Source organism: Scophthalmus maximus, chromosome 6 (genome assembly GCF_022379125.1).
Source record: "Scophthalmus maximus strain ysfricsl-2021 chromosome 6, ASM2237912v1, whole genome shotgun sequence".
NCBI classification, from domain to species: domain Eukaryota; kingdom Metazoa; phylum Chordata; class Actinopteri; order Pleuronectiformes; family Scophthalmidae; genus Scophthalmus; species Scophthalmus maximus.
The window spans coordinates 8,179,150-8,202,057 of record NC_061520.1 but is presented as its reverse complement, the minus strand read 5'-3'; the positions used below and the strand labels follow the sequence as shown (position 1 = coordinate 8,202,057).

The following is a 22,908-nucleotide window of genomic DNA, read 5'->3' as shown; positions in this document are numbered from 1 at the left end:
TTTAAGGAATTTGTGTTGTGGACGAGGCTCATTCACTGCATTGACGGCACAAATCTGCACGCGAGACCTTAACATTCCCCTGAAAACTCACACGTGCCCCCCCCCGTTTCCTCCTCAGTGTTGCTGGAATTGCGGCCGCAAAGCCAGTGAGACGTGCAGCGGTTGCAATGCGGCCCGGTACTGCGGCTCCTTCTGCCAGCACAAAGACTGGGAGAGGCATCACCTCATCTGCAGCCCGGGACTTCAGGCTCAGCCCAAACCGGTTTCTGCCATCACTGCAAGCAGGGCGGCTGCCGCGGCAACAGCGGCAGCAGCCGGGGTTTCACCCGTGGGCCTGGTAGGGGTGAAGGTCCCCGACATCGTGCCTTCAGTCTCCAGTCCTGGCGGAGAGAAGGCGTCGGCTGCATCTCGCTCCTCCACTCCCTCCACCCCTGCGTCGGGCCACGAGGCCAACGGACACTAGGAGGCCCAGGACGTCAGTGGTCATCCAATCCGCTTCCTGACCGGGGAAGAGTTGAATCAGCACAATGGAGGGAACTGCTTATGGGTTAAGTTAGGAATAACAGATTTCTCATCATAATCTTTGGCAGATAAGAAAAAAAAAAGGACAGATTATGGGATAACTGTTGTTGAGTAATACGTCAACTGGGACGCTGGCTTCGGCGAAGGACAGAAGGACTTGTCTCCAATGGCGTCCGTCGTAAAAAAAACCAGATCCTCCCCGACAGATGGAAACGTGTTTGTCTTCGTCCAAAACCCCCCAAAATCTTGGATCTTGGAGATGAGCGGGGAAAGAAAAAAAACTGTCGATAGATCTCACTTCCTCTCCGGCCGCGGGGAGGAAGTTATGAACGGAAAAAGACGTTGGACATTAGATAAAAAGTGAGGCGTTAAAGACTCAACTGAAGCTCTCACTTTGTTGTGTATAAATGTAATAACGGGAGGTGGTGGGTGTTAAATGTAAACAGTGTAATAGTACCAGCCATGAAGCATCCGTCTTCATCCTGTAGGAACAATCTACAGTCGACCGCGTTAACATCGTCTCCTCCAAACGTAAATATTTGCTCTCCAACTTCTGGAGGGGTTCTCCTACGTGTGAGTGCGTGTGTCAAATGGTCGTGCCGTCGGTGATTATTGTAAGCGATGCCATTTACTTCTGTCAAAGCAATATTAAAACAAAGTGTTCAGGTATCCCAGCTGTTTCTGCATCACCAAAGTTTCCAGAGTCGTCGTCGTCGTCGTCGTCGTCGTCGTCGTCGTCGTCGTCGTCGTCGTCATTGCCTGTAAATGCCTTTTGTGAACAAGAGATAATTATACACACACGTTTATCTACTTTAAGTTTTAACCAGTCAGTGTCGTCTGCGTCTTTCGTCTCTGATCATCGGGACATCTTCGGAGAGCGGAGGTGAAGGTGACGGCGGTTGCGTCGGGTGACCGCAGGAGGATTTCGGTTAAGGACGTTGTTGTTGTTGATGTTGTTGCAGCTTCATTTTGACACTTGTTCCACGTCGTCGGCCGCGTTGGGCGGTGTTCAGGAGTCGCTCTGCGAATCCTCCACCGTCGCAGCGTTTCCATCAGAATAGACCAACCTGAAACGGAAACACTGTGACGTGACGTCGCCGCGGTGCAGGTTCAGCAGCGACTGTCCCACAGAGAATCTCAGGAGCTAAACTGTATTTGTATGTGCAGATCGTTCTGCTGTTTTGTCTTTTTTCCTTTTGTCACAGTTAGATTCAAAGTCAAACGTTTAGTGCAGAACTTCGATGTATCGTATTCTACTGTCGCGACTGAGAGACCTTGTTCCTGAGATGACTTTGTAAAGAATATAATGAGAGAATGCCTTTATTTTGTGAGCCACGGTTTTGCTCCTCGTTCTTCAGACACGTTCTTTTGTTATGAGGCATAACAACTTGATATGGGCTTAAAAAAAGAAGCTATTATGAAGTATGAAATAAAGAAATAGAATGGCTTCGGAATCGTTTTTCTTCTGTTCGGTGACTGTGACAGAAGAGGTGATGAAATGAAGGTAAACTCAGTTTTATCCAATACATTAATAATGGTGTTATTTGAGTATTTAATAAGACGGTCCTGAAATAAATATGCAAAAGACTTATTAGGCGACTCTTGGCTGTGTTACAAACTATCAAATCAGCATATTTCATTGTTACTATATTACTTTCCACAAAAAAAATCAATTCATCATATTTAATCCCAAAAAAATCAAGTGCAGCAATTAATTAGCTTTAAATCATTTTTTTAACTGTGAGAACATTTTACTAAAAAAAGGCACCGTTACTGAAACACTTTCAATTTTTGATTATTGTCCAGCTTGGTTCCCAAATTGAATGAGTGCAGAGCAAATATCCACTATTTAAGTCATTTCCATTTCCAAACCAGCATTATACGTTGTCACAAAGGGTTCTCCACGCAGTGAAAACACGTTTCCAGAAAACAACAAGCGAGTTGTGCATGTTTAAAGATTTCTTAGAAAAATTGAACAAAGAAACCAAAGGCCTCTGTAGTAGACATGTTGAATTGTGGTTCTTCTGAGAAGCCTTGTGAGCGAATCTCATTTCTGCCTCCTCTTTGTCTCCTCCATGTTGAGACTCACGCCGCGTCTTTGAATTCAGGTACGAAGTGATGAGGAAGCTCTCGGCACGACTGAATCATTCTGGAGCGGGTTGAAATTCTGTCATGTATAATGCAAAAAATGTTTTCCCATCTCGGGAAGTAAATTAAAATGAATGTCGGTTCACATTGAAGGTCTTTATCAAAGGAAACGAGGGACGTCGAAGATACTTTGACTACAGCAGTTACTTAAGTCATCTTTGTGTTTTGTTTTGTTCACATCAAAAATGAAAAATATGACTTCATTAAAAAGACATGTCCTTGGGAGAGTGTAATATAATTTGCAACCACGAGGTGGCAGTATATGACATAGTTTGCGACGGTGTCCATTATCTCTAGAAGATCCTACATCTTGGTGACGAGTTGCAATGAAGTGGAGTAATGTGAAATGATTTGAGCAGGATCCAAACAACATTCTCAAGAAATCTCCAGAAACACCTTGACAGTGGAAGCCTGAAAAACAAAAATACTCATAAATAAAATACGTAGTCCAAGAAAAAGGTTGGCCATCAAACTATATATGATATATATACCGATTATCACTACTATTAATAGCAGGGGCAATGTGTACCCTGTGTGCGTTGCATGTCACTGCAGTGTTTCCAATTAATTAGCTAGACAGTTTCATAATTCTACAAATCTTTCATTTATATATATAGGTGAGTATATAATCTATACAACATGGGTTGGGTTCATCATATTTGATCATGTTTTGTATGAAAAAAGCGAAATCTGCAAAAGTAACTGCGGCTGTTAAATCGAATGTAGTGGACAAAAAGTATAAGATCCATAACATACAATATAAAAAAAAGTATGTAAACCATAAAATGGTTGAGAACAAGTGAAGAATAAAAAACCTCAGATTTGTATCTAAGTATACGATGTGATTAAATGTAAATGTCGTTCACCTCTGGAGGTTTAGGCACAGATCTACAAAAGACTGGGATTACAACTCGGGATGTCCCGATCCGATATTCCATATCGGTATCGGGGCAATATTGTCCAAAATGACTGGATCGGATATCGAAAGAATTAAGAAGTAAAATCAGATCCGATACATTACAGTAAACAAACCAAATAAATGTCTATTTACGTATCTACTAAGCCTTGAACAACATTCCGGCATCATATTTTTATGTTAATTTATAATTATTGAATTAACAGTTTACAGTTCTATTTTTCTTTTGCTTGTTTGAACAGTGTTCGCCATAAAACATTCTGCCAAAAGGTCTGTGAGAAATAAAAGAGCAGTATTCCATAACTCATAACTCATAAGTCATGTTGCGTTCTATGCGTGTGTCTTCCTTTACGGGGGGCTGATTATTCGTCTCACAGTTTCTCAGAGTATGAGGTTTTAGATGGCTAGGTTGAGCAAAGTGCATCCTGAACAATGCATTATTAATATTTTATTTTACGGGTCGGGAAAAGATTGTATCAGATTTGTGTGGGATGGGTATCGGCAGATACTCAAGGTTGCAGGTATCGTCCCATCCCTAATTACAACATCTACTGATAATTAGTTGATCTGAAAAAATGAAATTTGTCTCGTCAATTGTCTAGATGTAACTGTGTGTGCCACTGTTGTTGTTGTTGTTGTTGTTTGTCTCCGTGACCGTCTATGGTAACAGGATCGTGATAGGTCAAATCTCTCTCTGGCAGGTTTTCTGTCTGGTTATTATGCACCTGTACATGCAAATCACACACTATGTATGCTGTAGGCTCATTTCATCTTCAGGCGTGAGGTCGTTCACACCCCCATATTTGTTGCCAGTGTCTTATCCCTGTCGCTTTGTTCTGCACTGCATGGATGAATTTATGTCGGTTATTATTTTTTATTAGTTGGCAGCTGCTGCGCCACGAGTCCATGAGTCGACCGTGACGCAACAGACGTTTGGGTGCACGACTTATATCTGGAGGCAGAGTAATGGATGCCCCCTTTTCTTCCCGTGTGTCCAAAGCTCATTTCATGATGTCAAAAAAAACAAGCAACAGTTTGCAAAGCAGAGATATAAAAAAAATCAACATATTTCCCTCCTTTCACTCCCTATCCTCTCTCCTCACATCATTATTTTCGTACCTCTGCGGTTCTTTCACATCATCGTCTTTGAGGGAAAAAAGGCAGAAAGAGTGAATCATCCGAGTAACCGACACTGATACTCACACATTGTCGTCACCAGCTTCGGATGTTGCTGTGTGGAGTTTGCTGTGGAACAACATTTAATTGCTTTTGCCTGCCAGCCTCTCTAAGGCTCGCTATATTTACATGCCGTGTCTTCAATCTTCACAAAAAGTATTTGGTAATGTCATCTCCCCGTTTTCATTCTTTATACCGAGCTATGAAAACTGCGCCCGCTGGCTGCAGCTTCATGTTGCACAGGGAGTGGTTTGGCAGAGAGGTTTCCTATCAAAATGCAAAAAAATGCAAGACTGCAAAAAAAGCAAATTCCCCAAAATGTCAAACCATTAAAAAGCTACAACTCAGGCACAAATCATCCAAAATGACGGTCCACATCAGCCCTGTTCATAAACCTCGACACTGGCTGCCAGGAAGCCACAGGATCGACGGAGCCACAGGCTTTATTGCTCGTTTTCAAATCTCATTTCAATTCAATTTCAATGGAGCTGGCCCCCGAATACATGACAGACATGATATTGCGCGATAACCCCGCGAGGACCTCTCAGATCACTGGGCAGCGCTCCGCTGGCGGCAGCCAGGGCAAAGTCCAAACAAGGAGAATCAGCCTTTGGTCATCAGGCAGCGCCGCGCCGGAACCAACTGCCCTCTGAAAAAACCTCTATAGTTTTCGAATGTCTTATATATGCACATTTCAAGGTTTGCATTTTCAATAGCTCACTCATTTATGGATTTGTTGACGTCAAACCACCTCTCATGTGTCTGTGACATCCTCTCACAGTTAGTCTGTGAGAAAGGGCCTCAGCCAATTCCATAGCATCCATATCAGTGAGCATTGTGCTTTAACTAAACTATTTGTACCTATTTTATTTGTATTATTTTATTCCCTTAACTAATCGTCAAATTTGTATACAGATTGATCCTTTTTACATCTCTCTCCCACTGCTCTTTGTAATCTCTTTTATTTCGCTCCGTTTAACAGAGTTTTTTTCGGAGTTGACTTCTTTCAACTCTGTGTATTGTCTTTATTGTCCGTGTAGAGCAAAATTCAAATCTACCTCTGTGCATGGGATGTGCCTTCTAAATAATACCGACTTGCCTCCCCATACAGTGAGCTCAACTGGGCGAACACTTCAAAAAGAAAAAAGCTATCTCAAAATTTGTCTCAGAAAACAACACTTTTCCGAGCTTCTTGACGAGATACAGATAAATAGGTTACTGTAACGTCAGTTCGAAGTGGAATCCGTGTAGAACTATGGGCGCTGCGCAGTAGTACCCAGTGGATCCGTTGTTAATAATACATCCAATGCAGGCCCGCACTGTACCACAGTTTCCCTATAGGGTTTCACAGGAAGACGTAAAACCGAGACAACCTTTGTGCGTCACGAGATGAGATGAGACGAGAACAGCCCCTCGCCGGCGCGACTGTGCTTTGACCGAAGACGTTACCGTCACCGGGCCGCAGTCTTCGCCGGTGACCGGCAACCCGAGTTGACCAGCTCCCAACATCCCAGTCTCCGTTACAAAGACAAAGAGCAAACAAACTCAGTGGAATGTAGCTGTGCAGAGGGAGCGATCAACGTGTCTTCCATCTCCGGTCGTATGATTATGGACGTGGGAGTGATATCACCTTCCCTTGCTGGACATCACATGCCACCGAAATCCCACTTTGATTATAGAACTCTCCGCTCGCCGGCTGTCTTTTGACGTCTTCACATGCCGCCTCACGGACACCTCTCATTCCTCCCGCTCGGTCGCTCGCCCCAAAATTTGCAGACGTTTTTTTTTTTTTCGTTTGTTTTTGACAGCACGCAATTATGCGAACGCTTCATGCTCTTCAAGGTCAGGGGCAATTTTACAGCAATTGATTTTGAGATAGAATGACTGTGCCCTGCACTGCCGCTGCATGAAAACACAACGCAAGACAAAAGAAATCTTATGAGCCCTCGGAGCGTCGGATAAAAAATTGTGCTGTTTATCAGTATAATCCGGGTCAGTGTGAGGAGTCTCCAAGTCAATGAGCATGATGTGTCTTTCCCCTTCTCAAACAAGTTTCCAGGGTGAAATGAAATGGAGAAAATGAGGCAATGATATAGGATCACTGTTGATTTGTCACCTTTTAACCCCAAACTCTGGACCTCTGTGCAGGGAAGTTACACTGGAACATGTCAGATATTATTATTATTACTATTATTATTATTATTATCATTATTATTACCTGGAGCCCTCTTTAATTTTCATGCATCCTCTCCTTTGCTTTGTTGTACGGTGACTGCATCATGATGTACTTCCTCTCTGACCCGAGAGATCTTCCCTTGTGAGCTGAAATCGCGTTCACACGTTTGTGTTTTTGAAATACCTGACGTACCCATGGTGACGGCGTTCTCCATCCCCTCCGCTGCAGAGAGACGACACAAGCGGCTTCAGACGCCTCCCGTGCGTTTTTGCCGTCTGCACAATGGTAACCAAGGGAGGAATGGAGTAGGGCAACAGATGCTGTTTGGACGCCGCAGGCCTGCCTGGTCGCCGGGTTCCCTGAAGCGACGGGGTCTGCTCGCACACATCGGAGCCAAGGGTACCTGCCTGAAAGAGGATAACAAGGCCTCTGCTTTGGAAAAAAAAACAACTATTTCTTACTCTGTAAAAGGAAAGGCAGCATTTATTCAGAGAGAACGGTACAGTCTCTAATAACGGCACAAGGTCGGAGCCTTGACCTTTGGCTATCCGTCTCCACATTCTTCTTTTCAACGGAGAGAAAAAATGTTTCACAATCAGGAAATGCATAATAGGAAAAAAAGATTGAGTAGGGCAACGAAATGTACCAGCGCTGTCAACCGTGTTTCTTGGGAAATCTCTCAGGCGCCTATCCCCGAAAAAAATCCAACTGAATCACAGATGCTGGTTGGCGTTTGCCCGCGTGCTGTTTCACCACAGTGTTGGAATATATCATACAACGGCAAGAGGGAAGATCTCCCCGAGAGCATCGGGTTGAGTTTTGATGAATTCTGCTGTGGTTTCAATATGAACGGGTCTTATCCAGCAGCAGCAGCAGCAGCAGAACGTCCCCACACTGTCTGCAGAGACGGAACAGAGTTATCCTCTGATGCATCGCCAAGATATACAATAAGACGGGTAGAACACTGTGTACATAACGTATCAGCTATGGCAAAGGGTGAATCCATATTTCATTTATGTTGTTTTTTTCTAGCCATAGACTCAGATGAAATGCTATTTCTTGACTGGGACACAACAGGACGGGGTCCAGCCGTAGACTGTATATATAGAAATGGACAAATTCCCCCGGTCCGGAACGTGAAGCCAACGTGGAAGTGCCTAAAAACCTGTATTCCCTGGAATGCAAGTAAGGCGACTGCCACCAACTGTTCAGTTGACGGATGGGAGGGACAGATTTTTGACGAACTGCACTTGAAAAACCGCAACGATGTGTCAATATGTTTCGGATGGCAACATTTCATTGCTCGTTTTTAAAAAAAAAACAACTTTTCGGCGACCTTTCATTTCCCGTAAATTGGACGGTGCTCGTGGCCTCATGCTTTTGTGAAGAAAAACACACGAGGAGCAGTGGGGGGGGGGGGAGCGGCGCCCACGGACCTCCGCTGCCTCGCGGTGCACGCGACTTCCCCCTAATGGCCGCCGCATAATCGCTCCGTGTCACCGTCAGGCGGGGGCGGCCTTGCCCGGAGGGCCGAGAGGGAGTGGGCTCCGAAATCCGCCAGCATCCGTCACGCAGTCGAATACTACAGCATCGGCAATCAGGGCCACGCTGTGCACGGCCTCCTGCCTCCCGTGCACAAACAATCCCAGCAATTATCCGTTTCTGTTTTTTACCACGATGCGGGCTGAAAGGAGGGAGCTGGACGTCTTCGGAGATTGTTGCTCAGCCCTCAGAGCAGCCTTCAGGGCAACAGGACAACGGAGCATACAGACATGTTCATACGGAGCTCTGCGTGCGCAGCCTGCGGCCCATTCGCGACAAAGTAGATGCATCTTAGCATCCCGAGGCCAATCTGCATGCCGCGGTGCATTCTGCTGTTACACTTGTGTTAAATAAATAAATAAGTGAGATTGCTCCGGGATTGCAAGGTGATTACTAACGCTGGAGAATAGGGAACACTGGACGTATGATAATCTTGAGCAGGCTCGTACGATTCGCAGGCAACCCTGACGAAATTGTCAAATGCTGTCCTTATCTCAAAGCCCTGCAGGAAATTCTTTTTCATTGGAAAATATGAAATACGGGACAGAGATATGAATATTATTATTGTTATTATTTTTTATAACCTCACCTGGCCCCTTGAATCGCTGACTTAAATGCTCACGACCCACAGATATGCGACGAACACGCGCGGTTGGGAAACCACTGGTGCGTCGCGCTCGGATGGTCGGATAATCGGTGTCTCGGACGATTTTTGCAGAAACCCCGGAGGAAATGTTTTCAAGTGCCGTTGTTCTCAAGCACCGCCGGAGATTCAATTCGGATTAAATTATGGGCAGAAATGGAGAGAAACAGATTCGATGCTCTTTATTTTTGCGAGACAGACTTCTCAACACTGCAGGGTTTTTTCCTTCTTCTTTACAGCTGAGGTCAGACGGAGCTTCTATATGCGATACATAACTCATTCAGCTCCGATAAGTTTAAGCTGCGTCGGGTTTTGTTTGAATTTTCGCTGAGTGAAGTGACCGATGAAAACTGGATTGAACTGAAGCGCGGTCATGCGATTTTTGATAATATGATAATAAATGACTGATAATAGCTTCTTTGTACTTTTCTCCCCGTAGCTAATATAAAGGGTACATTGTGAGATTTGATGGGGAAATTAAAAATGAATTAGAAGTTGGAAAGAGGGGAAATATCATCGCCCTGATGATTTAATACCACCCCACTGATGGTGGCCACTGTATTTCTTGGTCGCCCTTTACATCACCAATAACCCCCCACATTTCCTCCGTATACTTCATTCTTTCTTCTCGTCTTTATGAATGCTGATTAAATTCCTATCAAGCCCAGTGCTGATACTCACAATTGGATTAATCAGATGACTGTGTAAAGCCCTTGGGGTCTTTGAACTCCCAACTTCCTTCACTTAAATTATGAATATAATTTACCAGACGCCTTGATGTGAAGGTATCAAACTGTACCCTAAACGTTGACCATCAGACAGAATTGTGTTGCCTTGCCGTGATCTTCTGTCTCCACTGCGCAGTGAATCAAACTCATCTGAACCAGCCACAGAATCGGACCTGAAGAAATTCTTCTTCTTCTGGTGAAGATTCAGAGGCGATTTTCACTCGTCAAAACAAACGACCAGTAGCTTCGACGATTTATTAACGTTGCTTTTTTTCCCGTTTACAATGAACGGTGTTGAACCAAAGCACGACAGCAATATTAATAGATGAGTTTCCATGTGTGCAGATGGAATGAGCTCGGCCCTGATCACAAATAAATACATGATACATGAAATACATTTCGTCTTCATGACGCCGTGACACAATGAAGAAAAATCTCCTCACAAAGCGTCGACTCCCTTTGACACACATATTAAGAGATACTTTAAGATTCGAGACAAAGAATGTGGGTCATACCCAAGAATGAGGAGGGGGTAACTAATAAGTGGCGACCGTGTCTTTTGCGGTATTGCAGATCCACGTCAGGGCAGGCGTACAGCTTCTTCTGACGACGGCTTTGCATGGCCTTCTTTGCACGTGACGGCGAGGAAGCTAAATGAGAAACAGTCCTACAATATCATACAACATGTGCAGGCAGGAGGTCAAAAGGAGCTGTTCCCGAAAGCTTCGTCAGCATGCATGATCAGGCTGCGGGAACCCGCCATCGTCTCGGTGCCTCTGCTTTTTTTTTCCGTTCAATTGGTAAACAACTCATTAAAAAAGCTCAAAAACACGAATGTAAGATTACTCGTAATTTCCCATTCCGCTGCGGATTTGCTCTAGCAGCCTGTGCTAGTGTCTACTTGGTCGTTTGCCACCGGAATAATAAAGAGACAAACACTGCGAGAGGAGGGAGGAGGACACAAGCGAGGGTTACGAGTACAAACATAAATAGGGGGTAAAAAAAAGAAAGAAAAGAAAAAGGGGTTTTTGCATTGCAGAGAATCAGTCACTTTGAAGTCTTTAGATTGCCTATAGGGTGTTTCACTTTTGATATTAAGCGGCACAATAATGAGCAGGCGAAGACGGAGGAACAAGAAAGAAGATGCTGCTGGAGGAAGCTGGGTGACGCCATCGTCCCCGTCTCCTGTTGCTTTCAAACACGTGGACGTCTTTTGAATTCTACTGTGTGTGTGTGTGTGTGTGTGTGTGCGTGCAGCGCCTCTGTGTCGTTGTCCATGTAATAGTGTAGGCAGAAGATGTGACACTCTGGATTCAGTCGTTAGTTGTTGGTCATAATCCACCATGAAGCTGAGGGAAACACAAACACACACAGAGAGACAGACAGAGAGAAAGTTAGGTCAACTATTGTATAAGCCAGGCCAATTTGGGACTCCTACAAAACAAACTCTATAATTTACAATTCATCAAGCACCAATTTATCAGCTTAACACATCCAGCAGCCACATTACAAATATGCCAGTGATTGACGCAATTGGGGGGAAGGCAGAAAATTAAAAACAAAGGAGATAACTAGACATTAGGGCACGTGTGTGTGTGTGTGTGTGTGTGCATGAGGCAGATACAAGCAAATGGTCTTACAGTAAACACTACCATTTCAGTGTGAGTTGCACCTGCTTAAGACGTAAGGGGTTTCTTGTTGTTAATTTAAACAAAGTCTGCCAAGAAAACCACGCGAGTTGGTGCAAAGCTCCTCCTGGGAAAAAAGTTATTAAAAATACGAAGGTAGTGACAGTCAGCGTCAGTCGGTGACACGGAACAAAAATAGCCGCAGGTGGGAGCAGTTGATTCCAGAGTCCAGGCTCCTTCCTGTGCTCGTGACGTGCACCTCATGAAACCATCCTCCCTCTTCCTCCGGTGGAGCTTCGTGGCCTCACTTGTAGCCTGAGCAGCCAAATGCATCTGACAGCTTGGGCAAAGTGAGCTCCTGACGGCGTCCTTCTTTGAGGAAAACTTGAACGAATGGTCGAGTTGTTACATGAATGGAAACGTTAAAAAGTTTTAAACTCAGCAAATTCCCATCACAAAGGCAGATGCTTTATGATCTGACAAATCTCTGTTCATCTCGTGATGAGTGATTTAAAAAAAAAACCATTAAACAGGATAATTTCCCCCGGAGAATTAGTGAGGGAAACCAAGAGAGCAAAAAAAAATTATATATTTATACATTATATATAATTTTAGTGGCATTTTTTTTTTTTCAAACTAGCTTCACATTGTGCTCTTGATTCCAGGCTTATTCTAATTAGTTTTTTAGAAACACACACACACACACAAATTCAAACTCCTATAATTAGCCCTGTGAAGCACTTAACACGTACTTGAGCTATGTTTAGTTTGTTATCCTTGTTGTCAAACTCTGAGTCTCTGTTTTCCAAAACAATATTTTTCTGCGCAGCCTGTTTACTCATATTCGGTCATTTCTCATTCTCACATCAAACCTCCTCGGTACATGTCCGAAACAGTCAGCGAGCGTACTGTTCACGCGAGTCACAGACGCGGAAGTTAACAAGCGTATGGAGTAACCTAGCAACGGCCCCAACTCTCGCAGAACCCACACAGCCGAATCCCTTGCGTCTGCAGCGGATTGCAAAGAGGCGGAAATAATAATCAGCACACTTCCGCTCTTTGAAACACGTTCAGAGGCTTTGCAACAGATTCATCAAAAGGTTAGGATGAGAGAGAAAAAAGTCAGGGCTGTTTTCCCGGGGCTGCGGCGGTGACTCGGTGCCACCCCTCCCTGCTGAGGAGTCAGTGACCCGGCGACCAGAAACTAGATGAGGTGCGTCACATGCTAGTCATGTTGCCAAGGACACGGTTTTCGCGTTTCCACTTGCAAATGAGGGCAAAGGCCAGAGCATATTTCATATTCTGTGTTTCTAAATTGATTGATACAAACATGTCCGATCTGTGCCATGTGAACCAAACATCAGCCCTGGCAAACTTGTTAGGCGAGGATGTCCCCACTTGGATATTTATTCCTGCACAGACATCCTTTGCACATCTCTACCTTCAGGCTCACGAATCAAATGACCAAAGGGAGTTTTTGTCAAGAAGTTCCGGCCGCAGCTCTGATTCCCACAGATGGGAGGACTTACTGCACGTCACACAGCCAAGCATCATGTGCGAGTACAGCTTAATTAACGCAAGGCCTTTGTTCAGTCTGTGCTCTTCTATTGTCTTTGTGTGTTTCGAGGACTTGTGAAACGTCACCCGTCAACAGCTCAAGTGCCGCAGGTGGGAGCAGGTTGTTTCAGAGTGGAGTCCGTCCCGTGCATTGTGAAGTGCACCTCATAACACCCTCCTACCTCTTCCTCTACGGGTGAAGCATTTCGGCCTCACTTGTAGCCTCGGCAGCCGAATGCATCTGACGGTCTTGGAAAAGTCAGCCACTAAACAGTGTATTTCTTTTTCGGAACACAGGCAGCGTCTCAATACGAACAGAGGAGTTGTTATACAAGGGCAAATGTAGTGATTTTTTTAATTTAGACAATCTTCAGAGGGGATTTTCTTTTGATTCCACTACCCACCCGGGGCCATTTCTCTAAAGATATCCTTCGAAAGACGAGGACCGCCGTTGACACGGAGGCGAAGCAGCAAGGTTCCGCTTTTTTTGTTTTGTTGACCTGGCAAAGTATGATCACAGACGACCGCGACAGCAGCTGAAAACACCTCCGATCTCACGAGCAATGAGCAACTGAGCGGACGAGGGGGCTGAGAATGGCGACACGCATGAGCCTGGGCCTGATGCGCGGCTTCATGAGTCACACATGAACACGCCGCTAACGAAATCAAAACATGTCACGACGTCTGTGGTTCCCCCGCTGTCATGACAGTTCTAGACAGAGATGTACACGTTTTAAAGGGGATTCAGAGTGAAAACCTACGACATAAACACAGAAAACGTCTCTTGGGGCTTTTTATCTTTCACGAGTTGATCTTGTAGCCACACGTTATTCTTTTGAAGAATAATGTCATCTTTGATATCTAACACACATTAATTACTGTATGCACAGAAGGACTGACTCTACGACACACATACAAACCTGGGAGCAACATAGTAGACACGACCTCAGCGTCCTCTAACATGTCAATGATGCAGCGCTGGAAGTCTTTACTGCTGTTGGACTGCAGATAGCTACAGAGACACCCGAGCAAAATACAAAGACAGATGCAGTAAGAAGAAAAAGAAAGGTCAGAAGAAACTTGAGCTGATCAACAAACACATGACTACATATTTGTTGAACTAGCGAATTTGCAATTGGAGATATTTGGTATGTGCAAAGATTATGATTTAGTCTTACTAAGCAAAGAGTATTTATAAAATCTATATTTTCATAGATTTTTATCACACCCTTTCAGAGATTCTGAGCAAAATATTACGAATGGTAGATTCATATTCATTGGTATACAATATGTATATAGAGAAGATTTTTATACAATCTAAGATGCACTCAGTGTGTGTGTGTGTGTGTGTGTGTGTGTGTGCGCGCGAAATGAGAGATTGGCCATCTGCTCATCTTTACTGGCAGGGAACATTTCCATCAAGAAGTTAAGAGTGCCAAACAGTCAATGCCAACATCTAACGCGCGCGCGCGCACACACACACACACACACACACACACACACACACACACACACACACACACACACACACACACACACACACACACACACACACACACACACACACACACACACACACACACACACACACACACACACACACACACACACACACACACACACACACACACACACACACACACACACACCATACTGACCTCATCCAGGAGATGCGGTCTTGCCAGAACTCATACATTATGTAACACGACTTTCCCGGGAGCTTCTGAACGGACACACTGACAGCAGGGCAGAGAAGAAAAGCCGAGTCGGGCAAGAAGAAGAGACAGAGTTTGCTTTCAGCAAGGATACATTACATGAAAAGTTTGACTCTTTTGAGAGATTTTTTTGCGACGTATGTCAGCTAGAACAAAGGAAGACAGCAAGTGAGAGGTGGTGTAAACTGATACAACGGCTCAATCCTTATTTACAGTCGAGCCGCAACCAGTCACATACAAGCTGATGTAATATCACTGGATGACGGATGAGAACCCAAATGCTGACGTCATTTCCACAGCAACAGTATTTCTTACAAACTCGTTTCTCACAAACATCAGTTCTGACAATTCACACCGCCCACTCTTACGACGCGTCAATACTCAATACGGGCACAGTCAGTTGTTAAAAATGAAATATGGCTCCGCCTGAAAACAAACACGGCACTCACTGCAGGTTGTCGGCGTGGGCGGTGGCGGCATCGACGTAGCTCTGCAGAACTTTGCGGAAGTTGTCCAGATCTTTGTCGGTCACGGCCATCTGCCTGTGAACCAGCAGGATGTTCTGTTGGGGCGAGACAGAGAGGGAGGCATGAGCGAAGACGACACATTAAACAACAGGTTTCTGTGCGTGTGTGTGGTCCGACTCATGTTGTGGGGCGACCACACCAACTTGAGTCACTTTTATTTGTACTTCCAGGTTTGATTTTCAGCCTAAGCTTGAGTTGAAACAGCTGCACAAAGGAAAATGGAGGCACATACCGAAACGTAAATTCAGTTGAATTAATTTTCTAAACAGTAAACTGATTACATAGCACAAGATTTACTGTGTTGCCAGGATACTTCATCAGTGTCTTTCATAGTGGCTTGTCACTTACTTCATTTACAGTAATTTACTGACAGCAGCAGCAGCAGCATGTTTTTCCATCTCAACTAAAGCAGAACTGAGCTTCTTTTCCTGGCATGTGATCTTCCAACCCCCTGCCCTCTTCTGATACTTGATTCAAGTGAGTCATTATTTACGACCAGAGGAGAATGAGACACGTGTTCTTATATAAACTCAGACACACTGCACCTGCGTTAAAGGAGACACATTATGCTCATTTTCACATTCATAATTTCAATTTTGGTTATTTCTCGAAAAGGTTTACGTGATCCAAAGTTCAGTGAATGCATCAGTTTCCTCATAATGTTCAGTCCTGCAGCTCCTCTCTTCAGCCTCTGTCTGAAACACTCGGTTTTAGCTCCTGTCTCTTTAAGGCCTCCCAATGGAGCCCAGTCTGTTCTGATTGGCCAGCTGGCCCAACTCTGTTGTGATTGGTCAACCCCTTCCAGCATGTTTAGGAAGGTTCGACCTCCACTCTGGCTTTACCTGGCTTTGTTTGGGGGCGTACTAGGGTGTTAGCTGCTAGGCGTGTCTTGTGCACGTAACATCGTACTGTCGAGGCGTTTCAGGGGCTCCAGGAGCAGTGACTTTGGGCTTTTTAAGTTTGCAGACCTTTTGAATACACAAAAACGTATATAACAACACACTAACACATGCATAATATGACTCATTTAAAGGTCATTCACATTACAAAAACACATATTTTGGGGGGTGCGCCATAAAGGCTAAGTTTTGAGATGACCAACTCTGCAATCTCTTGCCACTTCTGTTGCCACCTAAATGCAATGCAGGAAGACGGATTTGATTTGTAATGCTTATGGCATTTAAAAAAAAAAATGTACTTAATAATCCACAGACCTCTCTGAGAGGCATTATCATCATCAACAACGTTCTACCAGAAACAGCCTTGAAAACGGTAAGGTTTTCAAGTTGTATCCCACTGTACCTCAAAACCTCAGCAGGTAAACTCAAAACAATCTGCCTGAAAAGATTCCACTGAAGGTATTTTTGCAATTTCAGTAAAAAAAAAAAACCATTTAAATGTTTTGATTAATATCAGGGCAGGGAAATACACAGTCTAAAGCTACAAGGGCTAATCCACTCGTCGTGTGTGCAGTTTTGTATTTGATCTCTGAGCTCGTTTTCTCAAGGATGAATATTGTTGCTAGTTACTGGGTTTGATTTTGGAGAGCTTATTCTCAAAGCCTAAAAGAAACATCTCTATGTATTTTTTCCTTTCCTAAAAACAAACAGACATTAAATTTACTATTACGGTCTAGAATTAAAGACGGGCTGAGATTTACTGTGGTGGACTTACAGACTTGTACGTGCTGGCCAGCGTGTCCTCTTTCAGAGGCTCCAACTTGGGACTCTGAAACAAGAGAAACAAGAAGGAACAAAACATGAGAAGATGCTTTTGACTCTGTGAAACACTTTGTGAACAATAATGAGGGTTTCTGGGGGTATGGACATAAATTACTGCAATTAAACCATTGAACCAAATCTGTAATGAAAAAGAACAAAATGTCTGTTTGCAATTACAGCTCGAAACATTTGCTAATTCTTTGAATTCATTTGTGTTTTTGTAATCAGAACCCATTTGATATTTTCTTAATGAATGGATTTTTCAAATAACAATTTATTAACATATGAGACGACAGAATAAAACCAGTTAATGGTTTTAAAGTTGTGGCCATAGATCAGTGTATTTTGGACTTTGTCAAATCTATGAAGCCATTGAAAATAATCTAAACTATAAAAGCAGGAAGTATATTTTAAATCACATTACTGGCGGTTCAGAATGAACTCAGTTACAGTTTATTGTCAGGCAACGTCTTGCAGCAGTAGGAAAAAAGATTAACCAACAAATCTGTTGGTGTGGACTATGTGTGTAAATTACAGCTGCTGCTGTAATGTTGGTGGGTTTTTTTCTTTTGTTCTGCTGGCGTTTGATATTTGATGTTTTCATTTGATACAGTTAATGTTTTTTAAAGGTCGTTGTGTGAAGACAAATTCCCCCCGAGCGCATAAAGGTTACATCCATTCATTCAAAAAAAGGTAATTGTGTTTCTTATGTCTAAAAAAATGTATGGCAACCTAACAGAATGATAAGATGAAGATTGAAAAGAGAGTCAATTAAAATTAAAAACCTTATTCTGGGGATGTAAGTAAACTACAGTATGAAGGTCTGATGGCATTGAAAATAAATAAAGCAAATGTAATAACAGGTTTGTCTGTGTGTGTGTGTGTGTGTGTGTGTGTGTGTGTGTGTGTGTGAACAAAGCAAATATAACCTTTGTGGCCGAAAAACTCATTCTGTGAGAGTGAGATTGACAAGTTTGTGTGTGTGTGTGTGATGGTGTTGAGGCGTGGGGGATGGATACTGTGTCCAACACCCTGCAGCTTATGAAACGCTTTGATATTCCACTCTGAGTACCTGTGGGTTAATAAAACCGAGGACTGGAGAAAAAAAATGTTTTGAGAGAGACTGAAAGGAGGAGAGGAAGGAAGATCAAAAGGTGGGAAGGAGCAGGAGTTAATAAAGAAGCGAACAGACGGAGAGAATGAGATGGAGCAGAGGATGTGGCAGGAGAGTTTGAATGGGACATGAACCCATTCAACCCATTGAATTTCACAAGATGTGAGTGCACCCAAATTTATTTTGGAGCAAAGCTGAGTATGAAAAATCAAACATTGCTGACTGGAAATACACATAGGAATGGTTCAAGCAGTCCGCAAAGTGTGACAGAAGCACAATACCAGTCCAGTCCAGTGAAATCTGCATGTTTATGAAAGCAGCCAAACTTACAGGTATTGCCGTAACGATATGCAAAGTCTGCAGTGCTGATTGTGTAGCCCACTCATGCATTTCTTAATATTATTTATTCTCTAATATCCTGTATCCCAGAACAAAATATTTCTTGGAAAATGAGTGCATTAGACATATGTTATCAAGCCATAATTTGTCATTTAACATCAAATAAAAAAAAGAGGCTTATGACAAAATGCAATACAGCCCATTTTGTTATTTCCTATTAGATTGATGCAAATTCAATGTGTTAATACATTCAGAGTTTGATGATTGCTCCGTGCATATTTGTATTCATAGAGGGTTAGGTTAGGCATTCATTTCATCCGCGGGTGCTCACCAGTGTCCCAAAATGTTAAAGCTCTGTGCCCCAATTTGTTTTCATGAATAATAAATACAGTCTCCTTTATTTGTACAGCACCTCTCGAAAACAAAGTTAGAAAGTGGCTCAGAGAAGAAAAGACCAAATGTGCAAAGTCATAGAACAATAAGTCGTCACTGCGTCACTTCGTGCATCTTTATATACTGTACAGTCTATGGTTGGTGTGTCAAACATAGATGTGCACCTACACACAGACTGAGGTCAGAAGATCATCTTAACACAATTATATACAGAGCAAAGTTTGATACCTGACAGTCCAGTTTATCCAAAAGTTGCTGCAGCCTGTTGATTTGGGAGCACCAGTTCTCTCCACCCTCCATGCTCACACCTGAGACGACACAAGATCACCGGAATGACCAAATTGATTGATCGATAGATTGTACATTACACTAGTGATGGACACAACTGAAATGTGTCTTGTATCATAAAAAAAAAGGATACATACATTTAACATCACGTTTCAACCACAGACGACAATTAAAGGTCTTTCAACATACTTTCGATCTGTGTTTAAGTTAAATCCATTATTTAAAAAAAGGGGAATCCTGAATAGCAGTGTAAATGTGTGACCCAATTCCATTGTGCAAACTAATTCTACCTGGATTTGTGTCAGTGCAGAAATGAATCCATACTGTAGTGTATTGATATTTACTATAGCGTGAGAACACGGCCGACAGTTTCCGGTCTGTGTTTAATCATTTGACTGCATTGACCAATTGAGTTGAGCCCAAACAGATGGATTTCATCGGCTGACAAGGAGGGCGATGGAAATGGTAAACAAAAAACATCTGACACGTATCTTTTCTAACTCTGAAAAAACTCTGAAATTTGAAGAAAATGTGATTAAATATAGAATTATACATCTAAATAACAGTTATTATAAAATGAAATGTGCGTAAGATATGAGAATAAAAGGGCATTAGACTCCTGATACGGTTGACTGACAATTCATTTTCAGACCAGAGGTTAATTCCTTCATTGTGGGCTCAATGATGAGGATGTTCAGTCTATCAATACGACTGAAGAAGAAAATAAATGAGGCTCAACATTTTCTCTAGAAAATGGCAATAGGATCTTTGCAGAAGTAAAAAGCCTTCAGGGAAAACTACCGCCTGCTGTAACGATGCACATTACTGATGACAGCGATGGGAGTCGTTCATGGGTGCACCGCTGAACACGATTCCTCAAATGTCTGTTGAATAAGTGATTAAATCACATTGCGGATATGCTTTGGCGGAAATTTAGAACAAATGATCATGATGTGAGGAACATTGACTTACAGTACGACTCTGACAGTCTTCTTCCCATTCAGCCACATAACAATACAACCTCAGACATGTACTTTGCTTCCTATGGAATCTACATGGAACAGTGTCTGTAATTAATACAGAATTACAACTTCAGAGTTTGACTCTTAATAAAACTAAAAATAAGGTACAAGTTGCTTTAAGTTCGGAAGAAACAAAGTAACACTGCAGCAACTTCTATACATTTTTGTTTTTACTGCGAAGCAGCATTCATTGCTTCCAAAAGGTCTCCTCAAAACTGCCTCTCCCGTAAAAGTTATTGATAAATATGTTTTTAATCACTTTCAACACGTTCTATGATGAAGTTTTATAGTGCTGCAGTATAACTGATTGTTGTTTATGTTATCTAAAAGAAAAAGAAGGTGAATTTCATTTGATATTCCTTTTACCTGTGGTCAAGATGCGGGAGCAGGGGTCTGACGGGGACATGCACAGGTTGTTATGGACCCTCCGACCACATCGCCTGCCATTCCTCTGTACCGCTGTCAACTCGGGTGCCTCTGCCTCTCTCCTGCCATGACAGCGGCGAGGGACCCAGGGGGACAAACATTGGAGAGAAAGACAGCAACTGTCAGAGACGTGAGGGGGAAAAGAACTAAAAGACAAAATTGAAGATTTGGCAGATAGAGGGTAGACAAGCGGGGGAATGAAGAAGAGGGGACATGGAATAAACCGAGGAGGGATGAGAGAAGACAGGCGGAGATGGGAGCAATATAAAGTCACGGAGAAACCAGGAGCGGGGGTAAAGGAAGGAGGCATTAATAATTGATTCAAATCAGAAACTGAGATAGGTTAATGTCTGATGCACGGGAGGGAGGGAGGGAGAGAGAGAGAGAGAGAGAGAGAGAGAGAGAGCAGACACAGCTCTGTCGTTGATGGAAAAGTCAAGGGCAGGACATCAAGCACTCTGTGTGTTCATGAGAGTGTGACACTACAGAGTGTGTGTTTGTGTGTGTGTGTGTGCATTTGTTTGTTCTTGTTAGTGTGCGCTTCTCTCTCCCTACTTTTGTCGTATCTCTGTGTTCACTCTATTGTGTGTGTGTGTGTGTGTGTGTGTGTGTGTGTGTGTGTGTGTGTGTGTGTGTGTGTGTGTGTGTGTGTGTGTCTGTGTGTGTGCCGCATCACGCTGACAGCGCAGAGGGAGCGCATTGCTTGGAGGTTCTCATGCTGAGAACAGCCTGGAACCCAAAGGCCACTGCAACAGCCATAAATCCACCGCTGAGAAACAAAAGCAAAGAGAAATAGCAGTTTCTCGCCAACTCAATACGTGTCCAATCCTGCCCCTCCCAACTCTCACATACCCTATCTTTTTCTTTCCAAAATCGAGTTATTTGAGGGGCAAAAAGCTCTCTCATTTGTTCCAGTATCTCAGACTTTCTGTGCTCTCTCTTTCTCTGGGGAGTTCCAGTGAAGCCCTTATCATGCTTGCTCCCCTTATGCCTCCTCCCACAGTCCCCTCTCAATAATTCACCTTGGCTATAATCGCTCCATTATTTTCAATAATGCCAGTGTGGCACCCAGAGGGGAGAGAGGAGAGCGCCGCTGAGCCCTGACACATGCAACAGACAACCCTGCTGCAAGTCATATGCTTACGAGCTGGCTAGCCACGAAGAAGTGGGACAAGTGTCCTTGTTACCTAAAATGCTAAGAGTCAGTTGAAGGTGTTTGTGATGGAGACTACAAATTTAATTCCCTTGATGGTTTGTTGTTATATATATGCTTTCCTGTAGCAATTTTGATGAAATAGTGTAGAATATAGTATCTTTAGTATCTTCGCTGATTGGGTCTGGCAAAGTTATTGAGGACTTTGGTTAAAGAGGCAACAGACAACTTTTCTGCCCCTAGTGGTTCCAGGTGGTATTATTGTTTGGTCACTGTTGTAAAGAGCCCCTCCGGAGAAGTTCAGGAAGATGTCCAGACTTTGGTGCATGTTTGAAAGCAGCTTATTTCTTGGGAGTTACGCTCAGTTCTTCCTGTGCAACTTCTCTTTCCACACTTTCCTATGAGTAAATGTGAACAGAGGTCCTAATTTGTGCTAGTAAATAGATCAGAACCCAATAGTCAGCCAGCAAGACCCTGCCTGAGCCCTACCCAAAACCACAGTACAGTATTGTGCAGACAATGTCTAGCAATCTGCAGAAGTAACGCACGGTTCAGACGGTGTCATATTGCCGTATACTAACGGAGCGGGGCTGCTCTGTTCTCCCACAGCCTCCATGGCACACTGCAGTGACCTCTGTAGAGACAGGAGCTGACCGGACGTCTCTCTGAGCATGAACCTGGTGACAAACTGGCCCAGCACACTGGAACCCTGGTACTCCTGAGAGAAAAGAGAGAGAGAAGAAGAGATAATGCAGAACCAGACGCGACAGCAACAGCAAAGTAAAGACATCTCCAAAACAAGACAGAGATGGAAAGAGATCCATCGATAACTTATCCAAAACAAATATAGGCCACGGGCTCTCGTGAAATATATGACCGCTGCAATAATATTGGCTGATGTTCGCCGAACACACAAAGGTGCATTATTCATTAGTGCACATCCAAACTCCGAGGTGAAAGGAGTCTAATAGGAGGCACAATTGCCGCCCGCGTCCCAAAACACAAACACATTCTCAGAGGCGACGCATTCACACAATGCGCCAACGAAGTAACGAAGTGCAGCGCGGCTCTTTGTCAACGTTTCTAATGATGAGCAGCCTCTACTGAAAATGCACCATGGGATTAGGCGTCCAGATCACTCCGTGACAGACCACAGCTGCTAACTAGCAACTGC

General features: G+C 43.5%; 2 protein-coding genes across 10 annotated transcripts in view; one reads left to right on the top strand and one right to left on the bottom strand.

The window, feature by feature from the left end:
- Positions 1-2,113, top strand: part of cbfa2t2 (CBFA2/RUNX1 partner transcriptional co-repressor 2) — a 49,015-nt gene extending 46,902 nt beyond the window's left edge. For all 4 annotated transcript variants that reach the window (XM_035632046.2, XM_035632047.2, XM_035632045.2 and 1 more), the window contains one exon: positions 119-2,113. In XM_035632046.2, the coding sequence (XP_035487939.1) occupies positions 119-463 (345 nt within the window). In that variant the 3' untranslated portion in view covers positions 464-2,113. The remainder of the gene's footprint in view (positions 1-118) is intronic.
- Positions 2,114-10,092: 7,979 nt separating this feature from the next.
- Positions 10,093-22,908, bottom strand: part of necab3 (N-terminal EF-hand calcium binding protein 3) — a 28,125-nt gene continuing 15,309 nt past the window's right edge. For 3 of the 6 annotated variants that reach the window (XM_047332770.1, XM_035632050.2, XM_047332771.1), the window contains exons 8-16: positions 22,283-22,452; positions 21,264-21,350; positions 20,522-20,643; positions 19,074-19,153; positions 16,953-17,006; positions 15,201-15,313; positions 14,695-14,772; positions 13,957-14,048; positions 10,093-11,200 (exon numbers count right to left, since the gene is read on the bottom strand). In XM_047332770.1, coding sequence (XP_047188726.1) covers positions 11,172-11,200; positions 13,957-14,048; positions 14,695-14,772; positions 15,201-15,313; positions 16,953-17,006; positions 19,074-19,153; positions 20,522-20,643; positions 21,264-21,350; positions 22,283-22,452 — 825 coding nt within the window. In that variant the 3' untranslated portion in view covers positions 10,093-11,171. The remainder of the gene's footprint in view (positions 11,201-13,956; positions 14,049-14,694; positions 14,773-15,200; positions 15,314-16,952; positions 17,007-19,073; positions 19,154-20,521; positions 20,644-21,263; positions 21,351-22,282; positions 22,453-22,908) is intronic. The other 3 variants (XM_047332772.1, XM_047332773.1, XM_035632051.2) reach the window with 3 other exon arrangements.